The 19,387-nt window shown below is 33.0% G+C and overlaps 2 protein-coding genes across 3 annotated transcripts; both read right to left on the bottom strand.

Annotated features, from left to right (window-relative positions):
* Window positions 1-9,526: 9,526 nt before the first annotated feature.
* Window positions 9,527-10,872, bottom strand: LOC108370694 (60S ribosomal protein L8). 2 transcript variants are annotated; one of them, XM_017626075.1, is made up of 3 exons: window positions 10,767-10,872; window positions 10,352-10,505; window positions 9,527-10,291 (listed from the first exon to the last, which is right to left on the bottom strand). In XM_017626075.1, the coding sequence occupies exons 2-3, from the start codon at window positions 10,487-10,489 to the stop codon at window positions 9,659-9,661; spliced, it is 771 nt and encodes a 256-aa protein (XP_017481564.1). In that variant the 5' UTR covers window positions 10,490-10,505; window positions 10,767-10,872; the 3' UTR covers window positions 9,527-9,658. The 2 variants fall into 2 exon arrangements, with proteins under 2 accessions (XP_017481564.1, XP_017481565.1); XM_017626076.1 differs by lacking the exon at window positions 10,767-10,872 and adding an exon at window positions 10,689-10,708.
* Window positions 10,873-12,759: 1,887 nt separating this feature from the next.
* On the bottom strand, window positions 12,760-13,177 carry LOC108370693 (uncharacterized). Its single transcript, XM_017626074.1, has 2 exons — window positions 13,007-13,177; window positions 12,760-12,944 (listed from the first exon to the last, which is right to left on the bottom strand). The coding sequence occupies exons 1-2, from the start codon at window positions 13,140-13,142 to the stop codon at window positions 12,760-12,762; spliced, it is 321 nt and encodes a 106-aa protein (XP_017481563.1). The 5' UTR covers window positions 13,143-13,177.
* Window positions 13,178-19,387: the final 6,210 nt, after the last annotated feature.

Here is a 19,387-nt window from a genome sequence, read left to right as displayed (position 1 = left end):
AAACCGCCTAAATCGCCGGTGTGGCAAAAATGAGATTTGGTAACCCTGATCTCCAGGCAACGAGATTTATGCCTAAAATCACAAAATGACAAAACAGTTTAAGCTTAAAAAACCTGCCTAAAAATATTCAAAAATCTTTTGAACGGAATAGTAGTAATGAGATTTTTGATGCTGTTTTTTAACTTTTTTCGAATATTGGTTTGAGAAACACTGGGCCAACACTATTCCGATTTAGACTTAAAACTCATTCACGTCCCTTTTTTCAAATACCAGCACATCTTAATTCAACTCGGAATGCCGCTCGTTCATCCTACCTTTCTCTTTCATCCATATTTATTACCAAAGAAAAAAATGAGTGAGAAAATACCTTTACAATGATACCTCACAAGTCTAAATCGGGNAATGAGATTTTTGATGCTGTTTTTTAACTTTTTTCGAATATTGGTTTGAGAAACACTGGGCCAACAGCATCAACAAGCTCATTATTACGATTCCGTTGAAAATTAAAAAAAAATATATATATTTTTTATGCAAATTTTTTAAGCTCAAACCGTTTTGTCATTTGAGGGGATTTTTTTTTCAAAAAAGTCTTTAAGAAACTATTTTTATTCATAAAAAACTCCATTTTTGGAGGTACTTACAAATCGGTCCAGCTCACGTAACTCTTAGTATACAGTACAGAAATATTTTGGTGGACGTCTTAAAATACAACAGATTTTATAATTCCAATGGAAACACAGTTACGATTTTTTTTTTTGTATGGGGAGTGAGGCAGTCTAATGTACATACATATGTAAGTAGAATATATGTTTTTAAGAACGTGCAGTATTGCGATTTCTGAGTACTTCCCCGATAGCCTAAATACTTGAAACTTTAAACTTAGCTCAAAACCCGATGACGAGCAACAAGAAATAGGAATTAATCCGCTAGGTGGCACAAAGGTGGAGATATTTAAAAAAAACAGTATTTATAGTCCGCTTCGATTCCTGTTGCCCACATGGAAATAAATAACTTTACAAAAAATGTTTCCGATAGGTGGCGCAGGAGTTGAAATGTTTCTTAATTTATATTTAGAAATCTTGTTTTATTATTAATGTTAATTTTTTACTATTAATATGTTATAAATGAATTCGCATGCATTTACGCACAGGTGTACATATGTTTATTTAGGTGCTTTTATACATACTTAGAGATTTAGTAGATCTACATGGGGATAATTAAATCAAAAAGCAATTCAAAATTACTTATGTCTATACATATTTCATTTACTGAAAGCTTTTATTAAAATTAGCACTTAGGGCAAAAACGTAGAAAGGCCTTTAAAAGAACGCGTGAAGGAGCTTGGTATCTTCCAGATATACATACATATGTATGTGTGCATATATGTCTGTACACGAACAGATATGAATAATGAAAAAATACGTTATTTAAACAATTGTTTAACTTTTCGCTCGCCGCCAATTCTGCAATGGTTTAGTCAAGAAATTTATACATTGTAAATGTGCAAAAATCGAGCTATTTATCCAGTGTCGAACCTCTCCTGTAACAATCGCAAAACAGTTGTGATAAATACGAATTCGATAAGATAAAATTTCAGTAAACCCAATGACGGAATGTAGCTACATACATACATACATACTACATACATTCAAACAAACAATTGCACTATATTTACGCGTGAAGAAGATTAAAAGTTAAACAGCCGTTTTCGAAAACAGAACTATGAATTTAAAGATTTATTGTGTGTATGTATGTATGTATGTATGGACTTGTATGTCAGTACATAATATATGTACAAGTTATAATAGTTAAACTCAAAGACACCACTGAAGTCATGAAAAAAATATATATAAATAGTTTTTTAAGCACCAAACAATAAATGCGGCTTCTTATTTGAATTTACATTTGATATTCGCATTCCCCATTTTAGCTACTGACAAATGGATTGAGGTATTCCACTCAAGAAAACAACTTGATTGTCCAACTGCAGCTCGATGCAATACTTGAAATTATCATCGAGTACATGACTCGAAGTATAAACAAGTTATGTTTGAGAGTAACGACTTGTGCTAGTAGTAATTAGTTTTTCAAAGTAGGTACGGAAACCGGTGTTCAAAGTGCACTTGTAAAGCAAATTTTCGCAGTATTCTAGAAGTGAGAACCGGAAAAGGCCTTTTTAGCTTCGTTTGTTGTTCAAAATTATAAATGATCCATTACAAGACATTTATTATTATACATATAAAATTAATAAAAAAAACAAACAATGTTGTGCCTAAACTTTCGAATATAGCGTGTCTGGCTTACTGCGTGTATGGCACGTTTCGCTTTAAAATAGTCGTATTATTGCAAAGTGTTTCAACTATTAATGCGAAATATTTAAAATTCTGATTTTTGTTGTTGCAACAATATTAGAATTGTCCAGTCTGTTGTTCATCAAATACTTAGGTCTTTTTTTTAGCATAGCAACTGAGTTTTCTGGATGCTTTCGCAATAATTGTAAACTGATCACTGCTTATCATCGCTGGTGGTTTTTCATACAGACGATTTGTCGAGTCGTATAAGATCACTGATTTTCACAGCAGAGCGTAAATGTGTATGTACTCTATATAGATATATCGTCGACGTGTTTGCAAAACCGCCTATCTTACGGCACTCAATTTATACAGGAGAGCGAAAAAACGGTTTATTCTATGACGGCATTGCCTTGATAGGCGGTATTTTCTCTAGCTATTATTTTACAAATCTGTTGTTTTAATAACGATTTAACGATTTTTATGCATAAATCTCGATGCCTGGAGTTCAGGGTTACCAAATCTCATTTTTGCCACAACCGCGATTTAGGCGGTTTTGCAACAGGTCGATGGGCGATTTTGCAAAAACAATGTGTGGATTTATACAATAGAGCGCGATAAAAAAAGAGGTACAGAATTGTGAAAAATTATGCCTAACAGACCTTTTTTTGTATTAAATGTCTGGATCAATTCATTATAATAATAATAATAGATTGGTGCTTACACATATGGGTAGTTCCAATCTGGCGTTAATTGACGCTCGTTTGGACAACATGTTAAAAAAAAGAAAAGGTCAAAATTAAAAAAAAAAGGTTTTTCTAGATTAGCATAGCAATTAAATGCCCCCTCATTCAGTAAAAAATATACAACTGTTGGTAGTAGCGATTTAAAGATATTAGTAAACATACTTGGGTTACAAAATTGCAAAACTTTGCGAATTGGGCAAGAACTATTTGTACAAAAGTTTTTGTAGTAATATTGGAAATGTTTAAGGTTAATTTTTCAAGTTTTTAAATGTAGTAATCTTTTGCTGCTTTAGGATTACTCAGCTGAATTATCTGACGTGACGTTACCTGGCGTTACGTTACTAAAATTTCCATTGAAAAAGTTTTGTTAATATTGTTCTTGAAAGAATTTTTAACGGCGGAGTTTCTCTTAAACTGGAGAACTTCGAAAAAACATAAAACTTTTATCAAGATCTGGTCACGATTTAGATACAATGAAAAAAATCCGGTTTATTCGATATTCGAAAAATAAAGATTTAAAAAAAAAACGCCTTAAACTTCCGAAAAACCGGTAGAAACCGGTTTGGAAAATCTCCCTAGTAAATACATAAGGAACTTGTTTTACTATGAATACTCAAAAGTGGCAGGTCACACGGTATGGCACTCAGCAATAAGTGGGAGGTTTCGACGGGTTGCTTCATTAATCAAGTAGGGACAGCAGGCAACTTTTGAAATGGCTAAGTGGTGACTTTTCGTGGCGCACATCTCTGAATGCGGTTGGCATATGTATATGGCAACCTTATTTCATATCCTATCTTATAGAAGATGAGACAACAGGCTACTTTTCGTGATTCGGTTCCACCTCCGCAGGTACGGATAAGTGTGACCTAAGTGCTGCAAATTGTTGCGTTAGTTCGGATCAATAAAAGAGCTTTTCTTACAAGAGTTAAAAGGAGAAGAGGACAGCGACAGGATGCCATTTGATGTCGCCGCAACATCACCTGCCCATATGCTCCACGCTTCCTGGGGCTACCGCTAGTAGAGCTTGACGACAACGATCGAGGGACTAACCGATCAGGGCGGGGTTGTTGTAGCCGCTATAAGAACAACAATAACAACAAGAAGAGTTTGTTGCCCAATATAAGTTCATCACTGCAGTCATAAGTTTTAAAAAATTCTGTAATATGGCTTAAGAAACTTGATCACAAAGTGTGCTCTCGATGAAAGGAAAAGTTGATCGCATATCATTCCATGCAATATGTTCTGTCAGTGTTCAATGCGATATGTTTTTAGTTCCTTTATAAATCTTAAGAAAAATGTCCACTATCTCGCAAAATAGTAGTAAAATCTTGGGAGTACGGGAGAGTATTTCCAGTAAATATGACTAATTCTGACTTGTCTGAACTCGTACGGCATCGCAACTATTATAACAAGCAGCCAAATCGGTCGATAAATATGATAGATATAGGACGTTTAATTGTTTAATGTTAGTGTTTGGCCGAGCTTCTCCTCCAATGTGCGGCGTGCGCCTTGAAATTATTGGAGGCACCTAAAGTTTTACGTCGACTTCGAACGGCGATTGTATTTTTGTGAAAAGCTGTTTTTCATGACAGAAATACACTCGTAGGTTCGCCATTGCCTGCCATTTCGCCATTCGCCATTTTTTGCAATGTTCTTTTGACCAGGGCTTGAACCCAGGCCCTGCGAAGGGGAAGCGCGCACTGCTAACCACTACACCACAGGTGCCGATCAATTCATAAACGAATATAAATAAGGCAGCAATACTTCGAGGATTTATACATGCATATAAATTATGTTCGACGATCATTTTGTATTTTGAAGAAACCAAAAACAACATTCGCAAAAAAATTATCAAAAATTAGCTCGCTATGTGGCGCTCGAGACGAGTTATTTATAAGAGTCGTATTTGGGCGTTCAGCGCACAAACTGATTAACTCCATCAACAAAAAGTTAGGTGATGCGATCAAATAATGTACATTATTTTTTAAGGTTCCATTTATATTATAAAATCAAATAAATAATGTTGTTATAAATATTATGTACTATTGTATGTTATACATATAGTTATTATAAACGTAATAAGTTATGACTATACCAAGTGCTTTGACACTTAAATTTAAGATTTTTCAGAAAGTAGAGTTAATCGATGTATACACTGGACGGCCCATTTATGAACTGATTTCTTTTAAATTCAAAATGTATGTATGTATGTTACTTGCATGATAAAAGATACTTTTGAAACCAAAAAAATCCGTATTTATGTACAATCTGGTAATTTCATAATGGGTATTAATTTCGTTATAAAAAATGCTTCTGCAAAAAATGGACCAGCGGGTGGCGCCGGAGTTGAATTATTTAAAGTAATATTTTATGGGTGTCCATGTCCATCATATGAAAGTCGGTTATTTACTACCTACGTCTTGCTTCATCGCAGACAAGAGCCTTGCATTTAATTGTAGCAAGGTATGTAATGTTGATAATACATATACACTTTATTATATTTAATTATCAGGTATTTGCTATATTACGCAGTCCATTTAGACTAAAGCGTCGTGTACATGTACATATTTCATGCGTTTCGTCGTGTGAAAGATCAACTTAAATCGAATTTAGATATTTTTACATCTTTTAAAACGAATACAATAATTCTTTATCCTCAAAATCAAAACCTTTTAATCACATAAATATGTATGTACGTACATAAGTGGTTTATCAAATGCCCACATATCCCTATTTGTGAATGAAATTTGAGTAATACAAATGCTATAGGAAACCTCGTATTGGCATCCGGTCCCTGAAATAATTTTTCTCCAATACCGATTTCATCGCTTGGAAGCACCGAAAGGCAATAAAAACTACAAAATACATATGTATGTATAGATCCTAATGATTCATTCGCAACTTCCCCACGCAAGGATATTTCTATTTTCAACATTTAATTTGAGAAATGCAGAACCGCGTATCATCACAATGCAAAACCGCGTATGTGAGGTGGCATAAATTATTTTCCAGATAGTAGAAACACTCATATTTCTAAATGGTTCTCTTTTTTACAAAGCAATCGCATTTTTGACTAATATATTTCACGACGAATGGATGGATAAAGTTAAGCCAAGAGCTTGTGCGAGCAAATCCAATTTTTGGCAAATAAATGTCATTTACGCGGTTTTGCAGAACGACGATACGCGGTTTTGTATTTTAAACGACAATATGTAGGCTTTTATCGATAAATCAATTAACTTCAATATAGAAGAGCCAGTGCAATTGGCCAAAAATCAGCTCGAATTGTATAGGCAAAATATTTACAATACATATATCTACATATGTATGTATGTATATACATACGTATATGGATGTACACACAAATTTAGAAACGCTGATTGTAAAACTAGAAAACTTTTCCATACGAAATAATTCGTAAATGTAGACGTTTATAGTATATGTTTACGTAAGAATAATCTTGAATTACAATCACGGCCGCAATCTTTAGTTCAAGCCTTTGAGCAAGAGCTTAACGCCAACCCACTTTTTTTTACACATTAGCTGCGTTGGCCATTTTCCCCATCGATCAATTAGATTTCAAATAAATTTGAATTACCTTTTAACGCCGTTTTTCTCCAATTCTCGGCACAACTTATCTTCACCCACTTTTATTGAATGTTTTCACAGCTCGTTTTGGTAATTATTGTTGCTAAAATGAGTGTTTTTTTATATTAAAACAAATTTTTAAGATGAACAAAAACAATTGCCAGTTAACTTTTTTCCGTTCCTCTTCCCAATACAATCATCAATGAAGTAAAAACTAGAGGTGTAAAACCATCGATTTTTTTTTTGGTCCTATCGATAGTCCGACAGACATGTGATTCTGTATTTATTATAGTTTTATTTCTTCTCTTTTCATTTCTCTTAAACATCCAAGTGGAACTAAAAATTTGGTTCCTACTTTTTTAAAAGTGCACCTTTTAAAATACCGCTTACTCCAGTAAAACACTGATAATAATTAACTTAATACCAATCATCTACTCACCACTTTTTACTATTTAATAAAAATGATATCAAAACGGTTTCTTGTTCTAAAATTTCAATTTACTAGCTAAATACCTTACATAGGACTTGGGATATCTAAACCACAAATATAAAATTTCATAACGCACAATTTTTTTCAATTTCAATCCATTTCAAATTCTCAATAACTTTGCGTCTAACTTAACGGTTAAGCAATTAAAAAAAACGTGTCCAGGAGTTTTCAAGGGTATCCAAACGTCTTTCCAAAATTGAACGCAAACCATATAAATACGATACTATCGACGATATATCGATAGTTTTGAAAATAATATCGAATACTATCGATGATCTGACTATCGATAGTTTTGAACCTCTAGTAAAAACTTTTCATTTTCCTTTTTCCATTTTTGACAGCAACGTTGCCAACTATTTACACGGAAAAGCAGAGTTGCCAAAAGACATTTGATTACCTTTCTCATAAAAAATTTTGAAACGTCATACTTTTTAAACACATAGGCCCGTAGTCATAGTCAAAATAAAGTTGTCTTTAAAGTTAGTTGCAGCTTTTTGACATAATTTTCAATGGGATATCTGTCAAAAAAGCTGCAACTAACTTTAAAGTCGACTTTATTTTGACTATGACTACGGGCCATAGTTTTATAGCCCATTAAATTTTAGTATAATTTAGAAAAAACTTCAAGCAGCTACACTGCCTATTTAAGGGAAGAATTGTATGAACTTAAAAGTTTATGTTTGTGGAAATCAATCCGAAGCATTTTACAAATCCCGGGATTTCTGTATGCAAAAATTCTAATACCGGGAACCCGAGTTTTTTCGGAACGTCGACTCCATCACAATTTTTTTGCATTTTGCAGTAGGTTCGCTTTTCTTAAACCACAGAGATTCATTGTCACCACATTTGATTTTACGGGGAGCGTAGTGCCCCTTCGTAAAATAGTCCGCAATTTAGTGTTTAAATATTTTTAGAGTATACTTAAATATCTATATTACTTGTCAAAAACACTTACTTATATTTGCAGAATTCCTCTTCCAAAAAAAGGGCCAACAAAGTAAAATGAAGAACAAATCTGCCACTTTAAAAGCTTGTTGTGTTTTCAATTGCTACCAGATTTTTCGTTATTACACAGTTTTTGCACAAAATGTTTGAACAAGTACAATTATTCAGGCAGGTTCTGAAATTCACTTCCGAGTGCAAATGGCTGAAGTTCACTTTGAGTTTAAATTTTGGTGTTCTGTATTTCTCGTGTTTCATGTCAAATTAACTATTTTTTTTTTTTTGTTTTCAACATCTCTTTTATTCTGTAAATGAATCAGTAAAAATATCGGAATCCCGGAGCTGTAATCCCGGGGTTTCGGTACATGGAAAAGTGTCCACGATGCCAGTGTTTTTTTCAGCAGAAACCTCTCAAAATTACACGTCACTTTGCTTTCTCAATTTCCCCTAGTTTGCAATTTTTGTTTGCGTACCTCAATGTCAAAAGCTGATACGTCAATAATTAGTTGTTTGTTTACTCATTTCCAGCAAAATTCAGTAAAAGGTACGCGAATGTAACTATGTGGGCACAAAATGCTAAATGCCTTAACCATTTATGCATCAGCGCCGATATTTTTAATCATTTTCGTTAATTTCTATTTAAAATATAACGCACTGTTGCAAAATTTAAATTGCGCCCATCAAAATTTCAAACTTATTAATCAGGACTCGAATCTTCGTTTCAATCGGTTTTCATGTTATGACATACGCGAACATACTCTATATCCCACTTATCATTTCTTTCGTATGATTTTCGATCCATGAACGGATGTTACGATTCGAGCTCAGAGTTTTTAGAATTTTTTTTGAGTAGATATGCAGTTTTGTAGTACATTCAAATTCAAAGTAATTAAGTGCAAGCTTTGTAGTGCCTAGGAATACCATTGATCAGGGCTACCGAACTGTACCTATACTTAAATTTTGTTAAATCTAATGCCGAATTTCTACTAGGCATTGAAATTACAAAATATTTATGCCATTTAAAAAATGCCATGTAGGAATGAACTTAATGACATGATTATTTTTTAATGCCCAACTTTGACATTAAAAAAAATGGTCATTGAGTTAATCTCCGCTTGGCATTTTTTTTAATGACATCCATTTTTTGTCATTTCAATACCTAGTGGAAATTCGGCATTATTAAAAACTTTGGTAGCATTTTTTTTTTTAATTCTCAGACTTTTGAAGAAGTTCGCAAAATTAATTTACATGATTTTTGTTACAAATTGAGCTAAATTTTTAATAAAAATTAACGAAAAAGATAATGGAAGACATTTTGAATATCGTAAAAAAAACAAAGAAACGAATACATCTGTGAGTAACTTTCTCTTATTTTGGAAGTTATTACTTTTATCGCGAGAGATGTCAACTTTCGGTAGCAAGTTTGGGTTGCGTACGATAATACAGATTACACAAAGGCAATAAATAAGTAAATTTTTAAAACAGTGATTTTTATTGTGTAAAAGTGGTTCCATATTAATTTCCTTGTATTCGCTATCAAATACACAAACTTCTCACTTCTTCTATATTTACTCCTGCACGCATTCTGATCATAATTTAGCTTATTTGTCCTTGCTATCTCCCTTACCACCACGTATTCTACCGGTACGACGGGCAGCGATGAGACCGACCTTACGACCAGCAGATGTACCACGTTTGACTGTTGAAGCTTTACCAATATGTTGATGGTTACCACCACCGTGAGGATGCTCAACGGGGTTCATAGCCACACCACGAACCTTTGGCCAGCTGTTGCGTTTCACCTTATACTTGTGATATGCTCGACCAGCCTTCAAGATGGGCTTGTCGATACGACCACCACCGGCAACAATACCAACCATAGCACGATTGGCGGAGGGCACAACTTTCTTGGCACCAGACGGCAGCTTGACACGGGTCTTCTTGGTGTCGGGATTGTGGGCAATCACAGTTGCGTAGTTACCTGATGTACGTGCCAAACGGCCACGATCACCAGTCTTCTCCTCTAAATTGCAAATGATGGTACCTTCAGGCATGACTGACAGTGGCATCACATTGCCGATTTGCAAGGTAGCTTTGCGGCCACAGTACACGAATTGGCCGGTATGCATGCCCTCTGGTGCAATGAACAATTCCTTGCGAATTTTGTAGCGATAGGGGTCACGGAAGTGTACAACAGCCAAGGGAGCACCGCGGCCGGGATCATGGATAATTTCCTGTAAAAAATTATTCACGTTTAACTACTTGTTACTAGCATTTTTATTGCATTAATTTACCTTAACCACGCCACGAATATATCCATTGCGTTCAGAGAAATCCAAAGGTCTTAATTTGGCGGCTCCCTTACGCCTCTTAACATGGGCCTTGAAGACGGACCCAGCGCCTTTACGTTGTGCACGAATAACACGACCCATTTCTGGCTTTCAATACCTGTAAATCAAAGAATGCGTATAAATCGTTAGAGCTGCATTACTAATATACAAGTATAGGGCCGTCGCCGTCGCCGTCGCCATCACACAATTCGTGAGTACACAAAAAAGTGTATCAAAACATAACAAAACAATAAAATAGTTTCTTAACTATAATAGGAATAATTTAAAATACACATTTTACTTAAAATATTTCGGCGATGGCTCAAGTAAATTGAAATATTTTAAGATTAAATTTTGGCAAAGAACACAAAACACCCACCAAGCCTGGAAAATCAGAAAAGAAAGAGAAAGAGGAAGAAAAGTACAAAACACGAGAATTTGACATTTCGCAGTCAGTACTGCCAACTTTCAGAACTGACATCCAATAAGTGTGGTGAAAAATACGATAGCGGAGAGAACGTACTTTACGGCGCGTTTACATTAGACAATGCTGCCAAGACGATAAAGAAATAAGTATTTGTCAAAAACCCTAATAATTGTCTCCGTGACGTAGGCGTCCTGACAGTAAAAAATGCCGACTGCTTTAAAACGCAAAAAAAGAATATTAAAAAAATTTAATTTTTTTCGACGCTCTTATCCATATTTTATAGCACGATCTGGACACCAAAATCAAAACTAGACTATAAATTCCGCACTTGTCGTCAAACGCAGCACAAATTATTGTACAATAACACAAGCATGAGCAAAATATATAAAAGTGGTTTTGATTTTAGCGCAATAACTGTGCAATTTAGTACAGACAACCCCGCACACCACACTAACGACCGACGTAAGCCCGATATTGCGCAGTTTTTGTGTGGTTTAGATGCCCTATAACAGCGGCGTTTGCAAAGAAGTTCCGGGTTATATTTCCCTTATAATAGGTACCAAATCAAATCTATTAATATCTATATATAAATTTTAAGACTTTAAATAACAAGAAAAAAATTGTTTACGTTTAAACTATTTATATTATTCATAGTTTTCAAAAATTCATTTCTGCCATTCAAAAGTATCAAAATGGGACTTTTGTGAACAAAAATGTATCAAAGTATAAAATCTTACAGTTTAGAAAAAAAAGTATCAAAATGATACAATTTTATCAAAACGCCAACGCTGCTGACTGCTTATTATGGCATTGCCAACACACTTCAAATTAAACGTTTAACGTTTTTATTAACGTTTCAACATTAAGAACACTTTTATAAGCATTAATTGTTAAATATTTAGAAAAAAAAATACGTACATTCATTTGTTTATGAAGATGATCTATTTATGAAAAGAAAAGTGATTAGTCAGTGTTTATATAAAAAATACGAAAAGTAATGGGGAAATTTTAACAACAAATAACTTCGAAACTATTAGCATTTCTACACAAAATGTTGAAGATATCGGTCAATGAGCACTTCCTCAACACCCCCTGTTAGCGTTGATTTAGCAATTATTTTGTTCGCGCGTTTTTTTCCATACAAAGTATGTTCGACAATTTTTTTGTATGGAGAAAATGAGTAAGCCCCTCAAAAAAAAAATAAAAATATTACCAAAATTAACTGTAAGTCACAGCTACTTAAAATTTGCACTTTGAATTGAATGGGCTACAAAACTGAACACTCGAAAAGTTTCTACGAAATCTAAAAAGCTCAAAATTTTGTTGAAACTTTGTTGAACTTAGATAATTTTCAACGTTTGAAATTTTGACTCGCATGGTCTTTGTTAAATAACGAGCTACACTTCATAAAAATTAAATAATCGAAAGGGTAATAGCCGAATAATTCTAAACCATCTCTTCCCTATTTATAGTTTTACCACTGTATCTACAGCTTAAATTTTTTATATCCATGATTTTTTTGATGAAGTTAGTATCATTATTTTTTTATTCTCACTAAATTCATGAAAAAAAACAAAAATTAACAAATAATTATAAAAAGCTTAGATAAAAAACTCAGCCAAGAGTGATGGACTGCAACATAGGGAGGGCACCAATTTGAAATAAAATATAACCAATGTTTACGGCTCCCTTATATTCTATGTTCTCTGATTAATAAAGAAAACACTGAAAATCGGGACATAATCCGTACAAATATAAAAAATCTGAACACTTATATGTCCCGACTTTTAAAAAATATTCAGCGGGACAATTTTCTAAAAATTGGTACTGTCCCGTCAAAATCGGTACGAATGGTCACCGTATCTATACCACCTCCTTCATTTAATTAATTATCCAAATCCATGTCATTCCCGCTTTGATTTTCTTCGCCAACGGCGACATATTACTACACTTTGTTGTCGGCACATGGCACTTGAGCGTCGAATGTATGAAACAAGCTGTGTGCTTCTAAGGCGTGTGCTCCCTGCACTTGTTCCCTCCCACCACTTTGTGCGCGGATACCGGACTGAGAATTCATGATCTGTGCAGTTTGGTTATGGCTCAGTATCTCCAATACACGTTTTCGTCGATTTTATGTGCAAACGAAAGAAAATTTTGTGTGCAAAATGAAAGCAAACTGTTGCGATACTCACGTTCTGCCTCAACTCGAACGCGACGCTGTTCCATTAATTCGGCGCGAATATTCACCAACTCCGTTTGGTATGCGGATATAATTTGTTTTAATGTCCGATTAGCATTAATTAATTCTTTATTTAATAGCTTGTCCATATCTGGCAAAAATTGCTTATGCCAAAGTGAGAGGTTTTAAATAAATATCCCCCGAGTTTACTTAGCGCCCTTAATAAAAACCGCAAAAGCCAAACCAAACTTATATACGCGAGGTGGACAACTATCGATGGTACTATCCATAGTTTTAATTTTCCAACATTATCGATGGTTTTAAAAAACTATCGGCATAAATGCAGTTGGGCTCCAAATCTCAAATTAAAAAACAAAATATTGGAATCGATAGAGATGATTGAGCTGAGTATAACGGTATACTTATTTTTTTGGGCAAACAACAACAACAAGAATTATCAAAGGTTAAAGTTCAAAATAAGCAATTTTTCAAATCAAGATTTCTCAAAAACGAACGAATGGATTTTAAAAATTTTGATCTCATTTAATAGCAAATTTGATTCCCTTTAATTTGCGTAGGCGGCGTCGGTTGCATTTAGGGTTTGTAAGTTTTTTTTTATAATTATTTTACATTGATTCAATTTTTGTAAGAACTATACAACATATATATAAAGTACGTATACCAAATTAAAGGGAAACAAATTTCCTATTAAATCAAAATTAAATGAAATTAAAATTTTTAAGATCCATCTATCCGTTTTTAAGAAATCTTGATTTCAAAAATTGCTTATTTTGAACTTTAACCTTTGATAATTTTTGTTGTTGTTGTTTGCCCAAAAAAGTAGAAGTATACCGTTATACTCAGCTCAATCATCTCTATCGATTCCAATATTTTTTTGTTTTTTTTTTGAGATTTGGAGCCCAACTGCATTTGTTCCAAACTATCGATAGTTGCTTTACATAGTTAACTCCTTTGCTTAATTCCTTTCTTTGGAATACTTGAAGCGCAGGTAATTTCCCTGCGAAAATTCGTTTTCTAAAAATAATTTTGTGAAAACATTTCGAATGTTGTAAAAATCCTAAAAAACGAATACTTCTGGGTGACTGTAGATATATTTCCGTGTTTTTTTTACACGCACATACATACATCTGCGCTTAACGAGTAAACAAACATGCATCGAAAATTTCCATTTAAAAACAATAAATTTTGATTTTATAGACAATTATTCATAAACTTCACATAATGTTTGTCGCTTATGTTAAGTTCAGACGGAAATTTAACTGAGTCAATTCCCTTTTAGTTGAGTTACTGCTTCACACAAAGTCAGCTGAATAAAATTCTTTGAAAACAAATTATCATTAACACTTTATTTATTATATACTACTATTTTACTACTCGCAGCAATTTTCGTAAAAACACCATGATGCAATAATACAAGGTGGTATCAGTTGTGACAGCTCGATTTGAAACTGCCTTAGCTCAGTAGAATGAGAAGAAAAACGGGAAGAAATGAATCCCCATATGGGGGAAAAATATAAAATTTCACATTTTCTCCTTAACAAAATTTGCTTTTTTATAGTATATTCGTTATGAAATGAAATAAAATGAGATAAATATTTAAATAAAACTCTTTTGACCCTTTATTTAGTTATGAAATTGTCCTTTAGTTTTCCAATAAAATGTATGTGTGCGCTAGGGCACACTACTACTATTTTAGTGCTCGCAGCTGTAAGTCTTCCAGGATTTTTTATGTCGGCATTTTATTACAAATCTCTTTTTTGGCCGAAAATGTTGCGGTTTTCTTTCATATAAAAATAAATAGGGTTTATTCGTTATATGGAAGTAAATACGATAAAAAATCGACGGTAATTTTTAGCCCCTTGAAACTTGCACATTATTACACTAAAATTGAATGGGCTATAAAACTGGGTACTCAAAAATATCTAACACTTCTGAGAAAAGAATTTGAAATTTTGATGAAAATTTGTTGAATTTTTTCAGTTTTCAACAAAGTTTTAAACTTGGGTTGATATGGGTTTTGTTTGAGAATGAACCGTTTTTTAATTGAAAATTCTTAAAAACAAAAAAAAAAATAGGGGCAAATAATATCACTTTGAAATGGGGGTACTATTGATACGATCGATACTGTATGTATGTTTTACAGAACATTGTTAAAAATCAATATTGGAACGTATGAATAATAAAAAGCAATTGCTCTTTCTTAAAATTTCAGACCTTTCACTCGATTTATGCAAACAAAATTGAAGTAAAAAGTATAACATTTTAAGAAAAAGCAATTGCTTAGTTTTTATTCATACGGCCCATTGAATATCGTTGGAAACTTCCGCCGGCCCACACAGGTCGGATTCACTAAATTAGCGGGACGAAATGGCATGGTCTTACTTCTCAATACAATAGATAACTGTTACTCATATTTTATTCTTTGATCTCTTTAACTAATAAAAAAAATTAAGCTTATAAGTTGGATAGTCGGTGGCAGTCAGTTAGCTGTAGCAGGAAAAAATTTTTTTTGCGATTTCGATTAGCTATGGAAAGTGTAACGGTGCGTCTATTGCAATTTTTTTTTGTGTTTTTCATGAAGAGAAGTGATTATCGGTAATAGAAAAATTAGTTCTTAAATTCTTAACTTTAATAAATATATTTTTTTTTATAGCTCTGTAAGTTTAGCGTGAAAAGTTGAACTTGAAATTATTTTAAATGCATTATCAAATAGAAAAAAAACTAAATAGTTTCGCTGAGTTCCGACTTCAAATTTATTAAAAACTAATTCTTAATTGACACCCTTACAATTGTTTTAAATTTTAAGAATGGTTTGGTTTCTCCAATATCGCGGCAACAACCCCAAGAGCGTCCGAGTAACAAGTTTCGAGCGAATTAAAATATGTTTTTTAAAATTTGTCCGCCATATTGGATCCTCATTTTGAATTTTAAAAATTCATGGTCAGATTCATAATTAGCGAATCCAAAAACCTCCTAGTAACAAGTTTCGAGCGAATTCAATCATTTTTGAAAAATTTGTCCGCCATATTGGAGCAGCCATTTTGAATTTTAAAATGATTAGAAGAGTACTAGACATTGGAAACCTATTAGAATTGAACGTTAGAATACATTTAGATATCTAACCTCTTTCTCTATATTGAGAACCAAGTCACCTTTTAGTAGTCAATTCTCGCCAGTTTTTCTAATCGTCTTCTAGCCTTTTACCTTAGCGAATCATTGAATTTAAAGTACCTACATATGTATGTCTTTTATCCGCTAGAGAATTATTTTGAACTCAGATACCAACAGAAAGTGACTGGCAATATTGAATATCGCTAGCTTAGAGTGAAAAGTTGCCAAGTCCATTTTTACAAATATTACAAGACGAAACATACTTCTAAATAGACATTTCCTTCAATTATTTCGCAAAACTTTGAATACATTTTGCGTGTTTAAAGCAAAGCTAAACTCTGCACGAAACAGAAATATTCGATCTGTATTAAAAGATTTCGTATTTTTTTGGCTTTATTACATATTTTGTGCATATTTTGGACATAGCTAATTTGCATTTCTTTGAATATAAACGAGAAAAAATAGAACAAGTGCCTTAATCCTTTTCGACACGATACATTTTTAATTTATCTGGCCTAATATATCAAAACGGACTTGGCAATTTTTCCCTCTAAACTACCAATACTCATAATAACAAACATTCTATGTACACTGTACAAATAATATAAACGATAGATTAGGCTTTTCGATATTAAGATAACGATACGTATGCATGTACCATGATGCAATAATACAGGTGTTATCAGTTGGCAACTTCTCGCTCTAATTCCGCCTTACGTGAAACAGTGCTACTTCTTTAACTATTCTTTGGCCCATTAATATAGTTGAGTGCTTTTTATTTTTTCCCAGTATACACACACTTTGTTTTCTTAAAAAGGTATTTTATCTTATTTTATTTCATTTCATAACGAATATAAAAAGCAAATTTTGTTAAGGAGAAAATGTGAAATTTTATATTCTTCCCCCAATATGGGGATTCATTTCTTCCCGTTTTTCTTCTCATTCTACTGAGCTAAGCATTTACTTGCTTGTTTCGAACCAAGCCCAGTGAATACAAGTAAATAAGCTTTCAAGTAGCTTGAAATGTAAGTAGCTTGCTGCAGTACACTGGTATGTACATTAGTCCATAGTCCAAAACAGTAAATTCGGAACTTTGATGCCTCCATCCCTAGGATTGTTCCATACCGAAAAAATATGCCCCCATTTTTTTTTATTTTGAAATCAAAAAATATTTAGAAGTCCCTCAAAGCGCTCAAAGTTTTTCATGTATTTTATATGTATGGGGAAAAACAACTTTTCGTAGAAATGGTATAGAATTAATTGAAATCAATATTTTTTGATCGGAAACTGTGGTTCTCTTCAGGAGATTTCCAATATTAATATCCAATTGTTTATTAAACCATTTTTTAATACTAACGATTTTTTATTGTTCCCCCCATAAGAAAATTGTTAAAGAAACAATTGGGTATTATTATTGGGAGTCTCCTGTAGTGAAACAGAGTTTTACGACCGAAAAATATTCATTTTCAAGAATTCTATACCATTTCTACGAAAAGTGGTTTTTTCCCATATAAAATACATGGCAAACTTTTAGCGCTTTGAGCCCTCCCTAAGTATTTTTTGATTTCAAAATATATAATAGGCTTATATTTTTTTTTTGTATAGAACAATCCTAGGGGGTCGGCAATAAATTCCGACTTCACTTTTTCACATGCATTTTGGACCACGCTAATGTACATACATACATATGTGCACTTAGGTCTTTTTTCATGCGGTACATACGTTCCTCACAAAGCCGCATAAAAAAGTTCTTTACTTTCATACAAAAACGCATCCCTTGGTTCCAGCATTTTCAAAAACCGCATAAAATTAGATACTCCATGTAAAAAAAAATCTAAAAAAAAAACACATAAAACAATCAAGTGAGGCAATATTAAGCAAAAAAAATAATTTATTTCTCCACTTCAACAGTTATTATTCAATCTAAAACTGAACATTAATGAAATAAATAAAATTGTATCTGTATTTTAACCAAAAACAAAAGAAATACCACAAAAATACATGAATTATGTAAGAATACAAAGACAAATTATTTACCAGAAGCATTGTCTCTTACACACTGAAAAAAAAGTAATAAAAACTCTCAAAAAAACAAAATCGCTGCAGCGAAAAAATGGTTTGAAAAGCCGCAGATAAAGGCCCTGGTGCACATTCTCGCGGTACAAATTTTCATCAGTGCTGCAGTTTCATTAACAGGCCTATTCTGCTTGTTACCGAAAATTTTGACACCGGAAAATTTTGTTACCAAATAATAACACCACTTCTTGTAACCGCAATTCTAAGCACAACAATTTAACAACAACAATCTAATCTATTCAGCAATTCAGCTATGAAGTTTTGTATAAATTCTGGTGTTGCATATTTCGCAGGGCAATATTTTGTTACCTGCGTATGAGATGGTAACAAAATTTACCAGTGCGAAGAATGCGAAAATGGTTTTAAAATTACCAGGAACTTTAAATATTTACCGGTGACAAAATTTTTTTTACCAACGCAGAATAGGCCTGTTAGTGTCTCAAACAAGACCGTAACATCTCAATAAATAAGCTCACTTTTAAACATACAGAAATAGTGAAATACAATAGCTAAGTGACAAAGGAAAATTTGTAAGAGGGGTTGGTTTCACCTTCAATGTAGAATTTTTTTTTAATATGAAATAAAAATAAATGCATTCGGAAAAACCATGATACAAAAAAGAAGCTAGTTTCATTACTACAATTTTTTGATTGTAAATTATAAAGCAGATTTTTGACATTTCTCCAAATGTAAACATTAAGCATAGCCATTTGCCACATTGGAATTTTTCGAGAAGGAAGATTTTTTTTTTCAATATTTGGGATTCAATGCAAGAGTAAAAAAAGGCAAGTTGATGTGATCGATAGTCAAATTTCAACGTTTTCTCAAGCGTTAAAATTACTTTTGAAGAATCTCGATACAAAACGAAATGATACATAAACGAAGGTAGTTTCATTACTACAATTTTTTGATTATAAATTATAAAGCAGATTTTTGACATTTCTCCAAATGTAAACATTAAGCATAGCTTTGCCACATTGGAATTTTTCGAGAAGGAAGATTTTTTTTTCAATATTTGGGATTCAATACAAGAGTAAAACAAGTAAGAGCAGCGCTGTCTTCGGCTATGCCGAAGGCTTCATACCTTTCATGAACATCTGCAAATTTTACTTTGACAGATCACTGCTTTTGAATACATCTGCATACATCGATAGAGGAGTTACATACTTATATAAAAAATCGCATC

This window comes from Rhagoletis zephyria, unplaced genomic scaffold (assembly GCF_001687245.7).
Source record: "Rhagoletis zephyria isolate East Lansing unplaced genomic scaffold, Rhagoletis_zephyria_1.1 Rzeph_scaffold_04406, whole genome shotgun sequence".
Lineage (NCBI taxonomy): Eukaryota > Metazoa > Arthropoda > Insecta > Diptera > Tephritidae > Rhagoletis > Rhagoletis zephyria.
This window is presented reverse-complemented; position numbering and strand designations above follow the sequence as displayed.